Here is a 24960-nt window from a genome sequence, read left to right on the forward strand (position 1 = left end):
TGAAGCAGATGTTAAGGCCTCTCTACACCATCTTCCATTAGTTGAGATAACATCGCACCATTGGGGTCAGGGACTACATGCTAAAACCTATTGTTTATTGGGATCACAGCATCAGTAGTCAGAACTTCCTTCACTTCTTCAAATGCTTTCTGATATTCCACAGACTATTCCCAAACTATTTCATCTTTGAGCTGTTGATACAGTGGAGTGAATTTTTCTTTTTTTTCAATTCATTCATGGGATGTGGGCCTTGCTGGCTGGGCCAGCATTTATTGCCCTCCCTAGTTGCCCTTGAGAAGGTGGTGGTGAGCTGCCTCCTTGAACCCCTGCAGTCCATGCGGTGTAGGTACACACATAGTGCTGTTAGGGAGGGAGTTCCAGGATTTGGGAGTGACATGGAGGGGAACTTCCATCTATCTGCTAGCATTGTATTAGCTAACTCGGGGATGAGCTTAGAATAATTCACAACAATCGCAATGAGTGTTCTAAGTCCTTTCTTGTTACCTAGTCTTTGCTTACAAAAGCCCACAACCTTCTCCTGCATTGGGTGGATATCTTCATCATCTATTTGTTGAACCAGGTATGTTACAAATGACGCCGTGAAGCAACATTTGTGCTTTTTTGTTTTGATGCATTTTTCCTGAAGTCGGTCTAGGGTTTTTTTGAACCTTACGATGTGCTCTTCCTCTATCGAAATGCAAATTAAAATGTCATCTAAGACGCAGAAGACAGTAATACTGAGCCCACAGAGACACCTATTACAGTAATACTAAACCCACAAAGAGAGATCTATTACTGTAACACTGAGTCCACAGAGAGAGATCTATCATAGTAACACTGAGCCCACAGAGAGCTCTATTACTGTAATACTGAACCCGGAGAGATCAATTAAATTAATACTGAGCCCACAGAGAGCTCTATTACTGTAATACTGAACCCGGAGAGATCAGTTAAATTAATACTGAACCCACAGAGAGATCTATTACTGTAATACTGACTCCAAAGAGAGAGTTATTACTGTAATACTGAGTCCACTTAGAGATCTATTACAGTAATACTGAGCCAAAGGGATATCTATTACTGTGATACTGAGCACACAGAAAGATCCATTACACTAATACTGAACCGACAGGGAGATCTACTATTTTTCTACTGAACCTACAGAGACACCTGTTACAGTAATACTAAACCTACAGAGAGTGATCTATTACTGTAATACTGAACTCACTGAGAGATCTATTACTGCAATACTACGCCCACATTGAGAGATCTACTACTGTGATACTGAGTCTGCAGAGAGATTTATTACAGTGATGCTGAGCCCACAGAGAAATCTATTACTGTGATGCTGAGCCCACAGAGAGATCAATTACAGTAATACTGAGCCCAAATAGAGATCTATTACTATAATATTGAACCCACACAGACACCCATTACAGTAATACTAAACCCACAGAGAGCGATCTAATACTTTAATATTGAGCCCACAGAGAGACCCATTACTGTAATACTGAAACCACAGACAGATCTATTACTGAAATACTGAACCCACAGAGAGAGATCTATTCCTTTAATACTGGAAGATGTTTTGCTGTAACACTGAGCCCAGAGAGATGTTTGGCTGTAATACTGATACCAAAGAGATATATATTGCTATAATACTGAGCCCAGAGAGAGATCTATTGCTGTAATAGAGTGCACAGGGAAATCCATTACTGTAATAATGAGCCCACGGACAGAGATTTATTACTGTAATATGGAGACCACAGAAAGATCCATTACTGTAATACTGAACCCACAGAGAGATCTATTACTGTAATATTAAGCACTCAAAGAAATCTATTACTGTAATTCTGATGCCACAGAGGAAGGTCTATTACTGTAATATTGAACCCACAGAGAGATCTATTATTATAATACTGAGCCCACAGAGAGATCTATTACTGTGATAATGATCCCACTGAAAGATCTATTGCTGTAATACTAAGCCCAAAGAGAGATATATTACTATAATACTGATCCACAGAGAGATCTATTACTGTTATAATGAGGCCACAGGGAGAGATCTATAAGTGTAATACTGAACCCACAGAGACATCTTTTATTGTAACACCAAGCCCACAGTGAGCTACATTACTGCAATAGTGAGCCACAGAGAGATATATTGCATGTTATGCTGAGCCCGCAGAGAGAGATCCATTACTGTAATTCTGAGGCAACACAGAGATCTATCACTGTGATGTGATGCTTAGCCAATAGGGAGATCTATTACTGTGATGCTGTGCCCACAGAGAGAGATCCATTACTAAAATACTGAAGCTACAGAGAGATCTGTTTCTGTAATAATGAGCCCACAGAGATATATCTATTACTGTAATAATGAACCCACAGAGATATATTTTATGTGTAATACTGAGCACCCAGCGAGATCCATTCCTTTATACTGAGCCCAGAGAGAGATGTATTGCTGTAATACTGATCCCAAAGAGAGATCTATTACTGTAATACTGAGACCATAGAGACATCTATTACTGTAAAACTGAGCCCACAGAGAGATGTATCGCTGTAGTACTGATCCCAAAGAGAGATCTATTACTGTGATAATGAGACTACAGAGAGAGATCCATCGCTGTAATACTGAGCCCACAGAGAAATCGATTGCTGTAATACTGAGCCGAAAGCAACTGTGACATGACTGAGTCCAGAGGCTTGTCATCTGACTTGGATTCAGCAAATTTATGGTCTCCAGCAGTCCTCTGAGTGCCGGATGCTAGGGAGGTCCCTGCTGCCACCTGCTGTGGATCAGAGTGCGATGCGCTCAAAAGATTGTGATCCCGAGGCTATTCTAGGTCCCACTGAGGTGTGTGTCTCTGCGCTGGTGGGGACTGTGGGTTAGCGCTACGACGGATATTTGAGGAAGATAGCTTCAGATTCCTCTTCAGAGATTTCTTCGGAGCTTTATTGGAGGCCCTGGGTTATGGACTCCATTGGCTGTTTCCCATACGTGTCTGCAGAAGCAAGATTGAGATAATTAGTGCAACCCAGGGCCTGTGAATCAGGACACATTACTCGCAGCACTGTTTGATGGATGTTGCACTGTTGGACCCTCACTTGTTAGAGCACCGCCAACCTCACTGTCAGATCCTGAATGGTCCAGATCCTCGTTGGCCAGCTGAATGGCTCTGTTTTCAAAGCCCTAAGGACCTTGATTTCAGGCATTCCTCCACTAGTCTGCGACTTGTCCCTCTTGTGTGCCAGTTTGTCCTGCATGAATGGAGATGGAGAGAGTGTAAGCAGGGCATCTGCCGGGTAAGATGATAAGTATGCCTGACATGTGTGGGTGCTGAGTGGTCCCATGGACAATGACGGTGAGTGTGAGAGAGTGAATGATGTCCCATGAACCGGCAATGAGTGAGCGCCCTGTGGATGTGTAATGGGTTTCTGAGTCTGTGAGTTGAGAGTGATGAGAAGAGCGATTTATCCTGGCAGAATGGAGGGGATCATTCATCCTCTTGCGGCACTGGGTGGCTGTCCTCTTTTGAAGGGCATTGGCGCTGACCACTGCTGCCACCACCTCCCAAGCCGGATTAGTGATGTTGCTACCCATCCTGCGGCCAGGCGGGTGTAGAGGCCGTTCTTGCGGGCCTCCATGGCATCTCTGAACCTGGGGGCTGCAGTCTTTTTGCCTTTCAGGGCCATGTCTTTCCTGTAGTAGTCGTGGCCTGGAAGCACTGTGATGTGCGCGCACAGCTGGACTTTAAATATGGCACCCAGCGTGCTGAAGCAGCAAGGTGATGGAGGGCGGGCGAATGAGAGCCTGCCCGCCGTGGAATTGTGATATATTAGCCATCATAGAGACATGGTTGAGGGAGGGACAGGATTGGCAGCTCAACATTCCGGGATATAGAATCTTCAGGTGAGACAGGGGAGGGGGTAAAAGAGGGGGGAGGCATTGCATTATTAGTTAAGGAGTCAGTTACTGCAGTAAGGAGAGAGGATATCATGGAGGGGGCATTGAATGAAGCTTTCTGGGTAGTGTTTAGGAATAAAAAAGAGGCAGCTACATTGTTAGGTTATTATAGACCCCCAGGTAGTCAGTGGGAAATTGAGGAGCAAGTATGTGCACAATTCACGGAGGTGTGTAAAGACAATAACAATAGGGTAATTATATTAGGTGATTTCAATTTTCCCAATACTAATTGCTAAGGGCCTGGATGGAGTGGATTTCTTGAAATGCATACAGAAGAACTTCTTAGGTCAATAAGAAGAGGGCCCAACAAGGGACGGCGCAGTGCTGACCCTAATTCGGGGGAATTAAGCCGGACAGGTGGCTGAGGTGATGGTGGGGGAGCATTTTAGTGATAGCGAACATAACATAGTACAATTTAAGCTCGTCATGGACAAAGAAATGGACAAGTTGCAAAAAAATGTCTTGGATTGGGGGAGAGCGGATTTTAGTAAAACAAGGCAGGATATGGCCACGGTAGGCTGGCAACAGCTACTTGTGGGGAAATCTACAGAAGAGCAGTGGGGGGGCGTTCAATAAGGAAATGAGGAGGGTGTAATTATATCAATGGGAAGAGGATAACCGGGGAAAGAGTAGGGCCCATTAGGGACCAAGGGGGCAATCTATGGGGAGCCAGAGGACATCGGTCAAGTGTTGAATGAATACTTCACATCTGTCTTCACCCAAGAGAATGAGGATGAAGGTATGGAACTTGGGGAGAGAGATTGCGAGGTTCTTGAGCAAATTGATATAGGGAGTGACAAGGTATTGGATGTTTTGGCAGGCTTAAAAGTGGACAGATTTCCAGGTCTAGATGATTTGTGTCCCAGACTGCTGAGGAAGGCAAGGGAGGAGATCGCAGGGGCTCTGACCCAAATTTTTAATCCCTCTCTGGCCACAGGGGAGGTGCAAGAGGACTGAGGAACAGCTAATGTAGTTCCGCTATTTAAGAAGGGTTGTAGAGATAAGCCAGGGAACTACGGGCCAGTGATTCTCACGTCAGTGTTAGGGAAACTATTGGAGAAAATTCTGAAGGAGAGACTCTATCTCCACTTGGAGAGGCAAGGTTTGATCAGGGATAGTCAGCATGGATTTGCCAGAGGGAGGTCATGCCTAACAAATTTGAATTTTTTGAGGAGGTGACCAGGTGTGTAGGTGAGGGTAGTGCAGTTGATGTAGTTTATATGGAATTCAGCAAAGCCTTTGACAAGGTCCCACATGGGAGACATATAAAGAAGGCAAAGGCACATGGGGTACAGGGTAATTTGATGAGGTGGTTTCAAAATTGGCTTAGCTGTAGAAGATAGAGGGTGATGACAGAAGGCTGCTTTAGTGCCTTGGAGCCAGTGTCCAATGGCGTACCACAGGGATCTGTGCTGGGTCCTCAATTATTCGTCATTTATATAAACAACATAGATGACTTTGTTGGGGGTAGGATTTGTAAGTTTGCGGGTGACACAAAGATTGGCCAGGTGCTTAACAGTGATCTTGAGTGTCTTGGACTACAGGAAGATATAGACAGGATGGTCAAATGTGCAGTTAAGTGGTAGATGGAATTTAACCCTGAAAAGCGTGAGGTGATACATTTTGGAAGGACTAATTTGGCAAGGAAGTATTCAATGAATGGCAAACAACTAGGAAGTTCTGAGGAACAAAGGGACCTTGGCTTGTGTGTCCACAGATCTCTGAAGGCAGAAGGGCATGTTAATAGGGTGGTGAAAAAAGCATATGGGACACTTGCCTTTATCAATCGAGGCATAGATTACAAAAGTAGGGAGGTCATGTTGGAATTATACAGAACCTTGGTGAGGCCACAGCTGGAGTACTGTGTGCAGTTCTGGTCACCATATTATAGGAAGGATGTGATTGTACTGGAGGGGGTGCAGAGGAGATTCATCAGGATGGTGCCTGGGATGAAACATTTAAGTTATGAAGAGAGGCTGGATAGACTTGGGTTGTTTTCATTGGAGCAGAGAAGACTGAGGGGCAACCTGATCGAGGTGTACAAGATTATGAGGGACATGGACAGGGTGGATAGGGTGCAGCTGCTCCTATTATTTGAAGGGTCAGTCACGAGGGGAATAAGTTCAAGGTGAGGGGCAGGAGGTTAGGGGGGATGTGAGGAAAACCTTTTTTACCCAGAGGGTGGTGACGGTGTGGAATGCGCTGCCTGGGAGGGTGGTGGAGGCGGGTTGCCTCACATCCTTTAAAAAGTACGTGGATGAGCACTTGGCACATCATAACATTCAGGGCTATGAGCCAAGAGCTAGTAAATGGGATTAGGTAGGTAGGTCAGGTGTTTCTCACGTGTCGGTGCAGACTCAATGGGCCGAAGGGCCTCTTCTGCACTGCGTGATTCTGTGATTCTGACCCTGTGAAATGGCGTGTTTCCCGGGAATGAATATATAATGTGGCAGGTTTGAGATGATATGGTGTGAAAACCTGCCATCGCGGCCGGCGGGTAAAACGATGTTTTACCCACCCGCTAACCCACTTTCCGCAAATCTGGGACGATTCTGCCACTAGAGTCTGTTTTTCAATGGTTGAGTATCTTTTCTGATGTATATTCAGCTTCTGTGAAAAATATCCCACCGGCTTTTTAACTCCTGTTTCATCTCCTTGTAACAACACAGCACTAACACCCAAATCACTTGCATCAATTGCCAACTTAAACTGCTTGGCATAATTAGGTACTGTCAAAACTCGTGTAATAGTCAACAAAGGTTTTTAAATTGTCAAGTCCATTCTGACACTACTATGCCCATTGAGATTGCTTGTTCTTTTTTTGTAGTTCAGTCAATGGAGCAACTAGACTGCTAAAATTTGCTACAAACTTCCAGTAAAATCCACTAATGAAATTTCAAAACTTCCCATTTTGTTATTGGCACTGGGAAATTTACGAAAGCTTTACTTTCACACCTCTCGGAGCCACCTAGCCATGTCCAACAATATGGCTTAGATATGTAACTTGCACTTTTGCAAATTCATTCTTAGCCAAATTCACCACCAAATTAGCTTATTGCAGTCAATCAAACAGTTCTTTCAGATGTTGTAAATACTCCTTCCACGTTTGACTGAAAACGACCAAGTCGTCAATATAAACAGCACAATTGCTCAGTCCTGCAATTACTTTGTTTGTCAGACTTTGAAATGTTGTAGGTGCATTCTTCATACCAAATGACATAACTTTAAACTGATATAGTCCATCTGGTGTCACAAAAGCCGACATCACTTTTGCTCTTTCCGATAATAGTACTTGCCAATATCCTCGCGGCAAGTCAATCTTTGTGATAAGAACCTAGGAACAGGAGAAGGCCATTCAGCCCATCGAGCCTGTTCTGCCATTCAATATGATCATGGCTGGTTGAACACTTCAATGCCTTTTACCCAAACTATTCCCATAGCCCTTTACGTTATTGTTAATCAGAAATCTATCAATCTCTACCTTAAACATACGCAGTAACTGAGCTTCCACGGCCCTCTGGGGTAGAGAATTCCAAAGATTCACAATCCTCTGAGTAAAGAAATTTCTCCTCATCTCAGTCCGAAGTGGCTCCCCCTTATTTTGAAAATTTTCCCCTGGTTCTAGAGTCCCAAACCAGGGGAAACATCTTACCTACATCTGCCCTGTCTATTCCTTTTAGTATTTTGTAGGTTTCAATGAGATCACCTCTCATTTTATGAATCTCTAGAGAATACAGGCCCAGTTTGCGCAATCTCTCTTCATAAGACAGTCCCACCATCCCCGAAACAAGACTGGTGAACCTTCATTGCACTCCCACTATGGCAATAATATCTTTTCTGAGGTAAGGGGACCAAAACTGCACACAATACTCCAAGTGCCGTCTAACCAAGCTTCTATACAATTGAAGCAAGACTTCACTACTCCTGTCCTCAAATCCTCTTGCAATAAAGGCTAACATTCCATTAGTCTTCCTGCTGCACCTGCATGTTAGCTTTCAGTGACTTATGGACAAGGACACCCAGGTCCCTTTGTACATCTACACTTTCTAATCTCACTAAGTCTGTCCAACTGCCTGTTAACCAATCCTTAATCCAGGCCAGTATATTGCCTCCTATCCCATGTGCTTTTATTTCACGAATCAACCTCCTGTGGGGGGACTTTATCAAAAGCCTTCTGAAAATCCAAGTATACTAAGTCCATCGACTCTATCAATTTTATTAGTAACATCTTCAAAAAACACCAACAAGTCTGTCAAACATGATTTCCCATTTACAAATCCAGGCTGACTATGCCCAATAAGATCATGATTATCCAAGTATCCATTTATCATTTCCTTTATAATAGATCCTAGCATTTTCCCTACTACTGATAAAAGGCTAACAGGTCTGCAGTTCTCTGTTTTCTTTCTCCCTCCTTTCTTAAATAGTGGAGTGACATTTGCTACCTTCCAATCTTCAGGAACCATTCCAGAATTTTGGAAAATGATCACCAATGTATCCACTATCTCTACAGCAACCCTCTGGGATGCAGATTGTCAGGTCCTGGGGACTGATCAACTTTCAGTCCCATTAATTTCTCCAACACAACTTTCTTACTTATACTAATTTCCTTCAACTCCTCATTCTCCCTAGTCCCTTGGATCTCTAAATCTGGGAGATTTCCTCTATCTTCCTCAGTGAAAACAGACACAAAATAATCATTTAGCTTCTCTGCCATTTCTCTATTCCCCATTATGAATTCTCCTGTCTGTAATGGACCCACATTTGTCTTAGCCAAACGCTTCCTTTTTACATACCTGTAGAAGCTTTTACAGTGCGTTTTTATGTTTTGTACTACATTACATTCATATTCTATTTTCCCTTTCTTTACCAGTTTCTTGGTCTTCCTTTGCTGTATTCTAAAAACCTCCCAATCCTCAGGTTTACTTATACTTCTGGCAACTTTATAAGCCTCCTTTTCTTTTAAGCTTATATAATCCTTAACTTCCTTTGTCCGCCACGTTAGACTGACTTTTTTGGGTTTTTGCACGTTGAAGGAATGTATAGATGCTGTAAGCTATGTAATAGTTCTTTGAAGACTATCCATTGCCCATGTACAGTCATACCTTTTAACATATTTTCCCAATGTACCTCAGCCAATTTGTCCCTCTTGCCTTCATAATTTCCTTTATTCAACTTTAACACCCTTGCTTCAGAGTGAACTACCTCACTTTCAAAAACTGTGATTGTCCCACTTTCTCAATACAATCTCCCAACTGTGAAATAGTATATAAATCTGCTTTTGTCATTGCTTTTACTTTTTGATAATCCACACAGTCTTTGTGTTCCATCGGGTTTCGGCACCATCACAATAGGTGAACTCCAGTTACTGCAACTAGACTCTATGTCATTCTGAAGCATGAATTTGATTTCTTTGTGCACTGAGTTAATTTTACTGGATTTAATCTATGAGGATGTTGCCTTATTGAAACTGAATCTCCCACATCTACATCATGCGTAGCTAAATTTGCTTTCCCCAGCTTATTCCCACAAATAGCTTTGTGTGGCTGCGATAACTTCTCCAAATCACTTTGACACCTGTCTGGAAGATACCTCCATATTACATTTACATTTTTAAGTACCCCCTCATTATCCAATTTGATTAGAGGAAAATCATTTTCAGAATCCTTCATTTTTACTTCTTTCTCCTTATTTACCACCTTAAAACTCTTTTTGTTCCTCTTCCCTGTCAAAGTAGTTTTTAAGCATATTTACATGACACACTCTCTGCTTCTTCATTTTTTCTGGAGTATTTATTAAATAATTTACTTCATTCAGTCTCTTTTCAATCCAGCAAGGCCCACTAAACCTTTCCTTTAATGGTTTGCCTAACACTGGTAACAAAATTAACACCTTCTCACTAGCAACAAAACTATGAGTTTTTGCACTCTTATCTGCACTTGTCTTCATCACCTCCTGTGATATCTTTCACTGTTCCTTAGGTAACTCACATGATCTGTTCAATCTTTCCCTGAAGTTTGTCACATAATCCTGGAGAGTAGTTACTGAATTCTGACCCACTAGTTTCTCCTGAATCAACTTAAGTAGTCCCCTTACTTCATGACCATAGACAATTTTAAAAGGACTAAATCCAGTCGATTCATCCGGGCATCCCTAATAGCATATACCACGAATGGAATCCCTTGATCCTAGCCCTGTAGGTAGCCTTGACTATAAGCTCTCATCATGGATTTTAAAGTTTGATGCCATCTCTCTAAGGCACCTTGTGATAAGCTGATGATTTAAGCTGTTTTATCCCCAGGCTGTTCATTACTTCCATTCATTCCGAAATTTCTGCCTGCACGCCTCCGGAACCAACTCACATGCACTCAAAGTAGCCTTTTTTACTGCATCACAATCCATCGATACTTCTGACAACGATGCAGATACCTCATGAGCTCTACCTACCAACCTAGATGTTGAAGCAATGTCCAGATTTCTTGTGGCCATTTCGTTTGCTTAGCTATCTTCTCAAACAAAATAAAGAACACCTCTACATCCCTTTCCTCAAACTTCAGAAGAGCTTGCACAAATTTAGACATCTCCCCACTGGGCTTTGGGTTGAATGTGATTGTTTCACCATCAGAACCTTTCTCAGCATCTGAGATCTCTTTTTTAACTTCCAGCCTTTTAAGCTAGTATTCTCTTTCCCTTTCCTTCTCTCTTTCCGCCATTGCTAATTTCTCCAGTTCCAATTCCCTTTCCTGTTTTCTTTCTCTCCTGCCTTTCTGCTTGCTCCCTTTTAAATGCTGGTTCTCTTTCCTTTTCCTTTTCCTCTTCCTCTAATTCAAGTTTCTTCATTTCCATTGCTTGCTCAAGTTCAAGATTCTTAATTCATAACTGAAGTCTCACTACCTCCAACTGTGACTCACTAGTTTCAGGTATCCCGTTCAATTTTAGATGTTGCACTATTACTTCAATTATGTCCACTGTCTTTGGCCCAGTGCTTCATCCTAACTGCAACTTACTTGGCAATTCCGTTACCTGAGCCTTTGTAAACCAATCAAGGTCACATCCCAGAAAGGTCTTAGCAATTGTTAGGCCATTTTTGCAGTCTCACCACTTTAAAATCCCTCAACACGAACTCCTGAGTTCAATGTTCTTCTCGTACTCATAGACTTAAAATTCACCAACTCCAAGCCAATCAAGGATTTTCAAAAATCCCGCAAAGAGCCCCCAATTTTGTTATGATATGGCAGGTGGTATTTGCCAGGCTGACCAAATCCACAAGGGAAACTTAGCCATGCTATCATGATGATTTTTGCAATTCGCATTCATTACGAGAAGACTTCTGCACTAAAGTCAGAAGTAATGAGTCCCGACCACCTTTAGAGATCTTAAAGATTAATTTAAAACATTCACTAACAAAAGAAGAAAAAACTTAAACACGCACAAAATTACAGTTACTCAGTTCTAACGATTACCAAAATTTCTACTTAACCAGACTCCCAACTACACACCTTATTTAAGGCAACAGTCTAAATAAATTCTAAATTTATAAAGTTATCCAGCAATTTTACCACAAGCACCTACTGGACAATAGACTCCCAAAGGCTTTTTACACAACTTTGGTTACTAGAACAGCTAACTTCTGCAGGGGGTCTAGAGGCTTTTCCCACCAGTCTATTTCACACAGTGCACCTTTCAGGATCACACATGGCCACCCCTCACACAGCCTTCCATCAGTCTTTAAATATATTTCTCTCTTTTTGATCTGTAAATCCCATTGTTTCAACCTGTCTTCAGAAGTTACTTTTCCCAGACTATAACAGGCATTCATGTTATTATTATGGCCAGCACTTTCAGGAAAAATCAATGTAATTTCCTTGCCTTATTTATCTTCCAGTTGTAAACATTTTGCATGTCCCTTTGAAAATCGAATGTCTCTCCGACTTATCTAAAAATTCAAATTTCATTCACACTCCCTGCTGAGACCTCACCCTTGTTTACTCATCTCCATTTCAAATGCCTGTTTCACACCTAAATCCTTTGTTAATTTAAATATTGCAGTCGAATCATCTCTAGTTTAATTAAGTTGGCCACACACACACAAACAAAAGCTGCTTTAAAGTATCCCAGGGTTAGATGATAGTTCCTTGACATCCCACAGAGAGATCAATTACTGTGATACTGAGCCCAATTTATTGCTGTAATACTGAGCCTAGCGAGAGGTCTATTGCTGGAATACTGAGCCCACAGAGAGATCTATTACTGTGATACTGAGCCCACAGCGAGATCTATTACTGTGATACTGAGCCCACAGCGAAATCCTGCAATGTAACAGACTTTTTCTATTATTCATTGATTTTTGTTTTTCTGCTGATTATTGACAGGAATTCACACTTTCCAATGGATAAGGAATGTTGAAGTAAGTGATGACGGCTCCATTAAGAGATCGATGCGGTTTGGGTTTGATGGAAAGGATTATATTAGTTTAGAGCCAGACAAAATGAGATGGGTCGCAACTAATCCTAATGCAGTGAAAACTAAAGAGAAATGGGATTCCGATGAATCATGGAACAAGTATTGGAAATGGCAGTTGGAAGTAGACCTGGTTAAACGTTTAAAAGTGCGCTTACAATTTGGAAAGGAATATCTCAAAAAGAAAGGTGATTATTTCAGTTTTGACCCCAAGTTCTGATCTAACTTCACTGGTCTATGAAAGCGTTCTCCCATTCCATTCAGTGTCTGTCTATTGTTTGTGTTTTCACCCTTTCCCATTACAGCTGAGCCTGAAGTGTTCATCTCCAGAAGTGACTCCAATAGTCAGTACAAGCCGCTCACTCTCTCCTGCCTGGTTACTGGGTTTTATCCCTTAGACATCGAGGTGAGCTGGCTAAGGGATGGAGAGGTAATGTCTGAGACACTATCCTCGGGGGTTCGACCCAACCACGATGGGACCCATCAGATCCAGAAAGAGATTGAAATAAATGCTGGAGATGAGGATCAATACTCCTGTCAAATTCAACACAGCAGCCTGGCAGTGACCCAGCTCTATCATTGGGGTAAGGAATTGTACTCTGTGTGTGTGTGTGTGTGTGTGTGTGTGTGTGTATGTGCATGCGTGTGCATGTGCGCGTGTGTATGTGAGATTGAGAGGGGTGGGAGTTTGTGGCTTTGGTAATGAGTGAAATATAGATGGTAGCGGGGAAGGGAAACTGAGACTGTGCCAAGGAAAATGATTCATAAGAAAATGAAAGAGAGAGAGAGACTTCAGAATCACCGAATCACACAGTGCAGAAGAGGCCCTTCGGCCCATCGAGTCTGCACCGACACGTGAGAAACACCTGATCTACCTACCTAATCCCATTTACCAGCTCTTGGCCCATAGCCTTGAACGTTATGATGTGCCAAGTCCTCATCCAGGTACTTTTTAAAGGATGTGAGGCAACCCGCCTCCACTACCGTCCCAGGCAGTGCATTCCAGACCGTCACCACCCTCTGGGTAAAAAGGTTTTTCCTCACATCCCCCCTAAACCTCCTGCCCCTCACCTTGAACTTGTGTCCCCTCATGACTGACCCTTCAATGAAGGGGAACAGCTGCTCCCTATCCACCCTGTCCATGTCCCTCACAATCTTGTACACCTCGATCAGGTTGCCCCTCAATCTTCTCTGCTCCAATGAAAACAACCCAAGTCTATCCAACCTCTCTTCATAACTTAAATGTTTCATCCCAGGCAACATCCTGGTGAATCTCCTCTGCACCCCATCCTGTGCAATCACATCCTTCCTATAATGTGGCGACCAGAACTGCACACAGTACTCCAGCTGTGGCCTCACCAAGGTTCGATACAACTTCAACATGACCTCCCTACTTTTGTAATCTATGCCTCTATTGATAAAGGCAAGTGTCCCATATGCATTTTTCACCACCCCACTAACATGCCCCTCCACCTTCAGAGATCTATGGACACACAGGACAAGGTCCCTTTGTTCCTCAGAACTTCCTAGTGTCATGCCGTTCATTGAATACTTCCTTGCCAAATTACTCCTTCCAAAGTGTATCACCTCACACTTTTCAGGGTTAAATTCCATCTGTCACTTATCTGCCCACTTGACCATCCCATCAATATTTTCCTGTAGCCCAAGACACTCAACCTCACTGCTAACCACCCGGCCAATCTTTGTGTCATCTGCAAACTTACTAATCCTACCTCCCGCATAGTCATCTATGTCATTTATATAAATGACAATGACGAATAACAGGGGACCCAGCACAGATCCCTGTGGTACGCCACCAGACACTGGCTCCCAGTCACTAAAGCAGCCTTCTGTCATCAACCTCTGTCCTCTACAGCTAAGCCGATTTTGAATCCACCTCATCAAATTACCCTGTATCCCATGTGCATTTGCCTTCTTTATAATTCTCCCATGTGGGACCTTGTCAAAGGCTTTGCTGAAATCCATATAAACTACATCAACTGCACTACCCTTATCTACACACCTGGCACCTCCTCAAAAAATTCAATCAAATTTGTTAGGCATGGCCTCCCTCTGACAAAGCCATGCTGACTATCCTGATCAAACCTTGCCTCTCCAAGTGGAGATAGATTCTCTCCTTCAGAATTTTCTCCAATAGTTTCCCTACCACTGACATGAGACTAACTGGCCTGTAGTTCCCTGGCTTATCTCTTCAACCCTTCTTAAATAGCGGAACCACATTAGCTGTTCTCCAGTCCTCTGGCACCTCCCCCATGGCCAGAGAGGAATTAAAAATTTGGGTGAGAGCCCCTGCAATCCCCTCCTTTGCCTCCCTCAGCAGTCTGGGACACAAATCATCTGGACCTGGAGATTTGTCCACTTTTAAGCCTCCCAATACCTCCAATACCTTGTCACTCCCTATATCAGTTTGCTCAAGAACCTCGCAGTCTCTCTCCCCGAGTTCCATACCTTCATCCTCATTCTCTTGGGTGAAGACGGAAGTGAAGTATTCGTTCAACACTCTATTGATGTCCTCTGGCTCCACCCATAGATCCTATTGGTCGCTTGGTCCCTAATGGGCCCTACTCTTTCCCTGGTTATCCTCTTCCCATTGATATACTTGTAGAATATCTTGGGATTTTCCCTACTTTTACCAGCCAGAGCTTTCTCATATCCCCTCTTTGCTCTCCTAATTGCTTTCTTAAGCTCCACCCTGCACTGTCTGTACTCCACTAATGCCTCTGCTGATTTGCTCCCCTAGTACCTACTAAAAGCCTCTCTTTTCCTTCTCATCGTATCCTGAATATCTCTGGTCATCCATGGTTCTCTGGGCTTGTTACTCCTTCCTATCACCCTAGAGGGAACATGTTGAGCCTGTACCCTCCCCATTTCCTTTTTGAACGCCCCCTACTGCTCTTCTGTAGATTTCCCCACAAGTAGCTGTTCCCAGTCTACCTTGGCCAGATCCTGCCTTATTTTACTAAAATCCACTCTCCCCCACTCCAAAACATTTTTTTGCAACATGTCTATTTCTTTGTCCATAACAAGCTTAAAGAAGAAAATTAAAATGAAAGACATCACCAAGCAAGTCATATATTGTCATGTTTTGAGATTTTTACCATCTTTGACTGCAGGAATTTTGAGCTGATTTATGTTGCTGTGTAGCTGTTCATATAAATTCAAGACAGGTGATTAAATCCACACAGCACTCAAACTTTCTGAGAAAGTAACTCAACCAGGAGGTGGGATTTGATGAAATGGCCTTCAGAATTGTGTTTTTCACAAACCAACTTAGTTTGACACAATGGGATTCGATGTTATCATGCTTACAAACATACATATAACATTATAATGGGTTTGATCCTTCAAGCAAAGCATGAGAGTGGTTGCTAGGGGCTGAGCACTTAGAGGGTGGGGTAAGGTTTGTTTGGCATCTCCGGTAAATGGTGATTGTTCTTCTTTTGTCTCCAATCTAGTAGACAGTAACCTATTATTACTTAACTAAATTATTAACTAGTTGTCTAATCAAATAAATAAATAAGGTTAGGTCAAGATGGCAGGAGAGTTCGTGTGCCATGATTACAACATTTATCAACCATATCTGTGTTAAGTGTCTGCAGCTTTAATACCTTGGATCAGAGTTACTGAGCTGAGGTCTGAACTGCAGAATTACGGAGCAACAGGGAAGTGGAGAGTTACCTGGACACTCTGTTTGAGGAGGCAGTCATACCTCTTGGATTAAGTAGAACTTCAGAGCTGGTCAATTGATAGGGACAGGGGGCAGGGGGTCTGACTATGAGTCAGGCAGAATTTGGGATTCAGGATGTAGCACTGGTCCCCGACTTTGACCAACAAATACGAGGTACTTGCCATCTGTGCAATGAGAACAAGGACTGCAGGGGGTGGAGTGAAAAAGGAATGTGGTAGTGTTGGGGGAAAGTATAGTCAATGGGATAGATTCTCTTCCTTGCAGCCATGACTGAAAGTTCTGGAGGTTGTGTTGCACGCCTGATGCCAGGGTTAAAACCATTTCCTCATGGTGGAGACAAGCTTGGAGTGAGTGTGATGCTGATGTGGGATGGGGGAGGTGGGGTGGGGTGGTGGTTGGGATGCGGGGTGGGGGGAAACCAAGAAGAGAATCCAAGTGTCATGGTCCTCAAAGGAATCAACGATACAGGTGGAACTAGGAATGATGCTTTACTGAGAGAGTTTGAGGAGTTAGGGTGTCACTTAGAATGCAGAACTTAAAAGATAATCAGCTCTGGGCTGCTACCTGATCAATGTGGCAATTGGTATAGGGACAAGCAGATTAGAGGATTAACGCATGACTCAAAGAGCGTTGTGGGAAGAAGGGGTTTTTATTCAAGGGGCATTGGAACAACATTCAGGGAAAGAGAGAGTTTTTTGTTGGGATGGGTTCTATTTAAACCAGGCTGGGACTATTGTCCTGGCGAGTCATATAATTAGGGCTGCGGACAAGGCTTTAAACTAATAGGGGTGGCGGGATAGTTCGGGTGAATGGAGATTTAGAGATCTAAAGAGAAAAGTTGAGATAATAGAACAATGTTGCGATTTGGGCAAAGACAAGAAAAATGGGACAAGAAGATACAGAGAGCTTAACGCTAATAGTGCACCAGATAATAAGGTCCATGCAAACAATAGTAGTTAAAAAAGATACGCTTTATCTGAATGGTTTAAATCTAATCACCATTACAGAGAGATAGAGGTGGAATCAGGGAGGCAGTGGCATAGTGGTGTTATTACTGGACTGGTAATCCAGAAACCCAAGGTAATACTCTGGGACCCGGTAACAAATCTGACCATGGCAGAAGAATTTGAACTCAACAAAAAATCTGGAATTAAAAGTCTAATGATGACCATGAAACCATTGTCGTGACAACTCATCTGGTTCACTGATGTACTTTAGATAAGGAAATCTGCTGTCCTTACCTGGTCTTGCTCCAGATGAGAAGGCTCCAGACTCTTAAATACAAGCAAGCCACTCAGTTGTATCAAACTATTAAAAAGCCAATAAAAAGGAATGAAACTGGAGAAACCACCAGAAATGCACTAGTAGCACTACCACTGTGCTAAATTTGATAGATTTTTAACAGATCTGGTACCTCAAGACTGGGCATCTATGAGGCGCTGTGGGCTATCAGCAGCAGCAGAATTGTACTCAAACACAACCTGTAACCTCATGGCCCAGCATATCCCCCACTCTATCATTACCATCAAGCCAAGGGATCAACCCTGGTTCAATGAAGAGTGCAGGAGGGTATGTCAGGAGCAGCACCAGGCACACCTAAAAATGAGGTGTCAACCTGGTGAAGCTATAACACAGGACTACTTGCGTGCCAAACAGCATAAGCAGCAAGTGATTGACAGAGCTAAGTGATCCCACAACCAATGGATCAGATCTAAGCTCTGCAGTCCTGCCACACCCAGTGGTGAATGGTGGTGGACAATTAAACAACGCACTGGAAAAGGTGGCTCCACAAATACCCCCATCCTCAATGATGGAGGAGCCCACCACAAGAGTGCAAAAGATAAGGCTGAAGCATTCACAACAATGTTCAGCCAGAAGTGCCAAGTGAATGACCCATCTCAGCCTGCTTCAGGGGTCCCAAGCATCACAGGTGCCAGTCTTCAGCCAATTCGATTCACTCCACATGATTTCATGATACAGCTTAAGGCACTGCATATGGCAAAGGCTATGGGCCCTGACAATATTTTGGCAATAGTACTGAAGACTTGTGCTCCAAAACTTGCTGAGCCCCTAACCAAGCTGTTCCAATACAACTATAACACCGGCATTTACCCAACAATGTGAAAAATTGCCCAGGTATGTCCTGTACACAAAAAGCAGGAGAAATCCAATCCGGCCAATTACTGCCTCATCGGTCTACTCTTGATCACCAGTAAAATTTAAAAGTTGCTCCTGCACAGAGCCAGCTCTCTTCAAGGGATAGGAAGCTGCTGGGAACTGATGGCTGCCAAATGGAGGAAATATGCTGCCCCCAGATTTAGTGACACCTCTCTCGAGCGCCTGCTGGACATTGTGCAGGACCACTGCGATGTCCTCAACCCCTGCTCAGGGCGAAGGCCAGCAAGCAAGGTCGAGAATCCATCATGGGAGACGGTGGCAGCGGAGGCCAGCACCAATGCCCTGCAAAAGAGGACAGCCAGCCAGTGCAAGAAGAGGATAAACTGTCTCACCCATTCTGCCAGGGTAAGTCATTCTTCTCAGCACTCTCAACTCACACACTCACAAACCCAGCACACATCCACAGGGATCTCACGCCTTGAGGGACCAACACCACTAACTCTCACACACACCCTCACATCTCCATCAGTCTCATATCCTCTGGAGCTCACATCCTCATCCTGTACATGGCTCCGCTCAGCGAACAAATATTCCAGGCATTGCCATGCAACCTGCTCACACTCTCTCCATCTGTTTTCAGGCAGGAGAAGCTGGCTCACAACAGCAGGGAGAGGCCCCAGACTGGGGGTGGAGTGGCCCACATTAGGCCCCTCACTCACTTTGAGGAGTGTGCCATCGCGCTGGCTGGTGAGAATGTGGACCCTGCCTGCGGTGACAGGCCAGAGGCGAGCACCCTCCGTGTGGATCCTGCACCACATCATCCCTCTCTCAACACAACTGTGAGAGCTCTCTCTCTCTCTCCTGCTTTTCACTCTGTTGCCATGCACTAACTATCTCTACTTTGGTTCACAGGGAGCTCTGCCCAGTGACCGACACCCTCAGCCAGCCAGTCCCTCAGCTCCATCCAGGTCCTCACCTCCAGCCAAGAGGCCACCTCCTCCATTGAAGAGCTGGAAATAAGCAGCCTGGAAGACCCTCCACCAACACAGAGACACACACATCAGTGGGACCTAGATCTAGAGCATGCTCGGGTTCACAATCTGGGAGTCACTGCACGGACACGTGTCTGCAGCAGGAGGAGGCAGGTTCAGCCGAGCTTCCCGGCACTCGGAGGACTGCTGGGGAAGAGGCATCTGTGAGGCCCGAGTCAGATGATGAGCCTCTGGAATTGGCCTTTCAGCTTATCGTGGAGAGTCAGCAGAAGGCGTGGGAACATCATGCAGAGCTGTTGGAAGCCCTCAACAGAGTGGCACATGAGTGGGAGGAGTGCATCTGCCTGCTCTCTGATGAAGTGGTGCCCACATATGCATGGAGGTCTCCATGGGAAGGATGGCAGACGCCATGGAAACCCTGGACCATCAGGAGATGCATGCAGACCTTCATTCCATCGCAGCAGCCATGGGTAAGTTCCTGCAGTGGCAACACAAAAGGGAAACAGGGCACCTCAACGTCTCTCCAGGTGCTCCTTCCCCTCAAGGAGTCAGGCCGGGGCCCTCAGACACCTGAAGGGAGAAGGAGTGGCAGTTGGACACGCTTGGGTCATCCACTCAGGAATCTCAGAGGCTGTCCTCCCTCTCCGAGTCTCCTTTGCCTGTGACCCCCCTCAACCTTGTCCTCTGTCACCGCACAGGGAGCAGCTGGCCCACAGGAGGACAGCCAGAGCAAGCCCAGACCCTCAAGGCCTCGGCTCTCCAGAGGACCCACGCTGAAGTCATCAGAGGCAACAAGGCCGACCATTGCACAGGCTGTCTCCACCCCTGCTGCGGATGTCAGGGCAGCACCTAGAAGGGGTAGACCAAGGAAAGTTAAGAATTTCTGATCACAAGAGGCTGCACAGGTAAACAAATTTTGTCACTTTATAATCTGAAAATATATTCACTTTCACTGAATAATGTGAAATGGTGTCTTTCACCTTCATTGACAGGCTTTGCGAGTCCTCCACTGCATCCCCTCCCCCTCTAGCAGTTCAGCTGCACATAGCCCACCCATGAGTAATTCTGGAGGGAGAAGTGTGTGTGTGGGGCAGGGCCTTTTAGAGCACTCCCACACTCACAAATCTTTCCTCCATCATACTCATCTCAATGTCCAGAGCATTTTGAATGCTGCCTGCTGTGGTTAACTTTCAGTTATCTACGTGAGCTGACCCGCATCTCCACCCACACTGATCGCACTCCCATGCAGCACCTGTTTCCAGCCAACACGTGGCTCCTTTCAATTTTGATTTTCGAAGCATGGTGCTGATGAAGTTTGTCTTTAGCTCCCCTGTACTTTCCCCGGCCCCAGTCACCCACCTCTTTTCCCCCATCATTGTTGAACCCCCGCCCCCGGCATCACCTTCCACCTCCCCACCATCACCCACCAACCCGAACGTAAACATGCACATTCCCGACCTTCCCGAGAATCCCACCCCCATCCACATTGAGCTCCCTGACCTCCTCTTTCCCATCCCCAGGGTCCGTGACTGCTTCCAAGTCTCCACCAGCCACCTTCGCCGTCTGTTCTACCGCTGCCATCGCACCCTCACCCTCCCATCCTATCGTCTCACTCTGCCCTCTCTCATTCTCACCATTCCCTCCTGTCATGCCCACCCTCATTTCACTCCCCAGGAGGCAGTCATCGATTCCACAGACCTCTCCCTTGCATGTTCACCTGGACACTGACCCCCCCCACTTACTCCTTCCTCCACCTTTACTCCTTCCTCCCCGCCCCAGACTCCTTCCTCCCCCGGGCTCCTTCTCCCCTTCAAACTCCTTCCTCTCCTCTGGACTCCTTCCCCCCTCCAAACTCCTTCCTCTCCCCAAAGTCCTGCCCCCTCTGAACCTCTTCCTTCCCCGAAGTCCTGCCCCCCTCCGAATTCCTTCCTCCACCCCATAGTCCTTCCCCCTCTGAACTCCTACCTCCTTTGAACTCTTTCCCCCCTCCGAACTCCTTCCCTTACACCTTCCTCCTCCATTACAACTACCTCCCCAGCTCCGCATTCTCCTCCGTCATACCCTCCTCCCCTCCCAACCTCACCCCCCGACACCATCATTCCCGCTCCCCCCCACAACTTCACCCCTCCCGACACCATAGCTCCCCCCACTCTCAACCTCACCTCACACCCCAACCCCAATACACCTTCCTCTCCCAGTCACACCTAGACCTTCGTCTCCCAACGCCCCCAGGACACATCTCTCTCCCACTCATAGCTAGATCTTCCTCTCCAGCCCCCTCGATGATCATCCATAGCAGACCATGGCCAAGAAATTGATGTCCTGAAGCAGACCCTCAACGGACACCTCTCACCTTCCGTGAGCTGCTTCATGGTGGAACCATGTCCATGAGAATCCACCCAGCATGTGATGTAGGTGTTCCTCCAGGGTCCAGTTGCTGTAGGGCTTCAGAATCTTCTGCTCCTCGGATGTCCGCGATGTGAGCAAGGCCCTAACTGTAAGCCTAGACTTCTGCACGTCACACTTGTCAAGGCGTGTTCTGCACCAGCGTGTTTTCCTGCCTATGCGGGCAGTAAATTTGATGTGGGGGATGATTCCCATGAGCAGGACTTACAATAAATTTCCTGATGTGCAGTGGCGGGAAACGCAGCCCGCCATTGACGGGTGGAGCAGACAATTGCAAACTGGTTTCACGAAGGCTTGAAACTGATTTTTGGCCTTCCTTACTTATTGTCCGCTCACGCCCAACATGACGTCTGACGCCAAATGGCACAGAAAATTCTCTCCATGGTTACAAAGTGACCAAGGTTAGCAAAGACAGTTAGAATAGAAAAGAAAGAGGAAAATGGAGCACACATTGCAAGCAGAGTCAGCTGATACGAGTTTGCCTTAGGAGGGATAAATAAACATGACTGGAGAGCAGCTGATTATTTAATTGGCTAACAAGTCCAATCTAGTTGTTTTTGTCTCAGCTCCAAAGACTATAAAGTGCAAGTGGAGTGCAGATTGCAAGCAAAGTGAGTTGATATGAGTTTGGTGAGTGGGAAGTTTGGTGAAGGGGAAGGAGGTGCTCCTCTTTTTTCTCCCTACCTTTTTCTTACTTCGATGCAGCGGGAGGAGCTGGTTGGTGCGTGAATATTTAGCCAATTAGCTACTAGCATCAAATAAACACAATAAATTGTAGTATACATAACAATTAGTCCAAATTAATGAAAAAGTTATTAAATTAACTAAACAACATAAATAACAATGGCAAGACAGGAGTTGTGTTGCAACTGTGGAATGTGGGAACTCATCGACACTAACGTGATCCAGGACAAACACGTCTGCAACAAGAGTAAGCAGCTGGAGGAATTGTGAATCAACATTATTCTGGAAGCCAAAATGCAGACACTGCACAACATCAGGGAGGGGGAGAGATACCTGGATATGTTGTACCAGAAGTTGGTCACACCTCTTAAACATCTGTTTTGGTCAGCAGTGAGGGACAGGAGGATGTGACTGTCAGTGAGGTAGGTAATGGGACCGAGCAGACAGTATTGGAGGAGCCTCAGTCTTTGCAATTGTCAAACAGGTTTGAGGTGCCTGAAACCTGTATGGATGAAAGCGAGATCTGCATGGTGGATGAGCTGACTGGCCATGGCACTATGGTACAGGAAGCCGTTCAAGCGGGGGAAATAGAAAAGTGATGTAGTAATAGTAGGGGACAGTATAGTGAGGGGGATTGACACTGTTCTCTGCAGCAAAGAGCGAGAGTCCAGAAAGCTCTGTTGCCTTCCTGGTGCCAGGGTTTTCTACATCTGCTCAGGGCAGGAGAGGAGCTTGCAGTGGGAAGGGGAGATCCAGTTGTTATGGTCCATGTAGGTACCAATGACATAGGCAGGACAAGGAAAAAGGTTCTGCATTGTCAGTATGAGGAGCTAGGCACCAAATTATGAAGTGGAACCTCTAAGGTAATAATCTCTATTATTACCTGAGCCACGTGCAAATTGGCATAGGGCAAATAAGATTAGAGAGATGAAAGCATGCAAAGACTGCTGTGAGAGAAGTGGGTTTTGGATCATGAAGCACTGGCACCAGAACTGGGGAAAGTGAGGGCTGTACTGTTGGGACAGCCTACACCTGAACACTGCTGGGACCAGTGTCCCTGCGAGCTGCATAACTAGAGAGGATTTTAAACTAAATAGCGGGGTTAAGGAATCAAATTTGGGAAGCTGTGGTAAAGAGCAGAGATGAGGCAAGAAAGAAATGTATTAATATGGGAAATGATAAACAGACAGTGACAGGAAGGGACAGAGAGTACAAATCTAAGATAAGGCTAGAGGTTAGAAAAATAATAAAAGGACAAAATTAAAGGCTCTGAATCTGAATGCAGGTAGCATTCAAAACAAATCAGATGAACTGATAGCACAAATAGAAATAAATAAGTACAATCTAATCATCATTACAGAGACATGGCGGCCAGAAGACATAGATTGAGATCTGAATATTGAAGGGTACATGACATTTAGGAAGGGTGGCTCTATTAATTAAAGATGGCATTAGCAGAATAGGGAGGGGTGACCTAAGTTCAAGAAATGCGGATGTAGAAGTGGTTTTGGATAAGATTTGATAAGGGCAAGAAGTCACTTGTGGAAGTGGTGTACAGGTCCCCTAACTACACGTAGGATGGGGTATAAAGGAAGAAATAATGGGAGCTTGTCAGAAAGGTACGGCAAATAATCATGGGAGATTTGAATCTACATGTGGACTGGGAAAATCAGATGGGCAAAGGTAGCCTAGATGAAAAATTCATGAATGCTTTCCAGTAGTTTCTTAGAACAGCACATTCTGAAGCCAACCAGAGAGGGGGCTATACTAGACCTGGTATTATGCAGCAAGATAGGATTAATTAATGACCTAAAGTGAAGGCGTCGCCATCATAATATAATTGGTCATAATATGATTGAATTTTATATTCTGATTGAAGGCGAGAAGAGCGGGACTAAGACTAGTATTTTAAATGTAAATAGGGCAATTATGAGGGCATGAAAGCAGAACTGGCTAAAGTGAACTAGCAAATTAGGTTAAGGGATAGGTCAATAGAGATGCAGTGGCAGACATTTAAGGGTATATATCAGAATACATAGAATAGATACATCCCAACAAGAAAGAAAAAGTCCAAGGGAGGACCCACCAAATATGGTTAACTAAAAAAGTTAAAGATTGTACCAAACTTAAAGAAAAAATATACAATTACACAAGGATGGGTGGCAGGTCAGAAGATTGGACAGAATATAAAAAACAGCAAAGAATGAATAAAAGATTAATAAGGAGGGAAAATTAGAGCATGAGAGAAAGTTAGCTAGAAATATAAAGACAAGTAGTAAGAGTTTCTATAGATATTTAAAAAAGAATTAACAAAGTGAACTTTGGTCCAACAGAAATTGAGTCTGGGGAATTAATAATGGAAAATAAGGAGACAGCAGATGGATTGAACAGGTATTTTGCATTGGTCTTCACTGTAGAGGATACAAGTAACATCACAAAAATAGCTGCAAACCAGGAAATCGAAGGGAGGGAGGAACTCAAGAAAATTATAGTCACCAGCGAAGTGATACTGAGCAAATTGTTCGAACTGCGGGCCGAGAAACACCCAGGTCCTGATGGACTTCACCCTAGGGTCTTAGAAGAAGTGACTGTTGGTGATTGTTGAAGTGATTGTTGGTGCA

The 24960-nt window shown here is 44.6% G+C and overlaps 1 protein-coding gene across 1 annotated transcript in view; it reads left to right on the top strand.

Annotated features, from left to right (window-relative positions):
• LOC144695821 (class I histocompatibility antigen, F10 alpha chain-like) overlaps positions 1 to 24960 on the top strand; it is a 55948-nt gene that overhangs the window by 20067 nt on the left and 10921 nt on the right. Inside the window, exons 3-4 of the mRNA XM_078566837.1 lie at positions 12343 to 12618; positions 12736 to 13014. Coding sequence (XP_078422963.1) covers positions 12343 to 12618; positions 12736 to 13014 — 555 coding nt within the window. The remainder of the gene's footprint in view (positions 1 to 12342; positions 12619 to 12735; positions 13015 to 24960) is intronic.

This window comes from Cetorhinus maximus, chromosome 21 (assembly GCF_964194155.1).
Source record: "Cetorhinus maximus chromosome 21, sCetMax3.hap1.1, whole genome shotgun sequence".
NCBI lineage: Eukaryota > Metazoa > Chordata > Chondrichthyes > Lamniformes > Cetorhinidae > Cetorhinus > Cetorhinus maximus.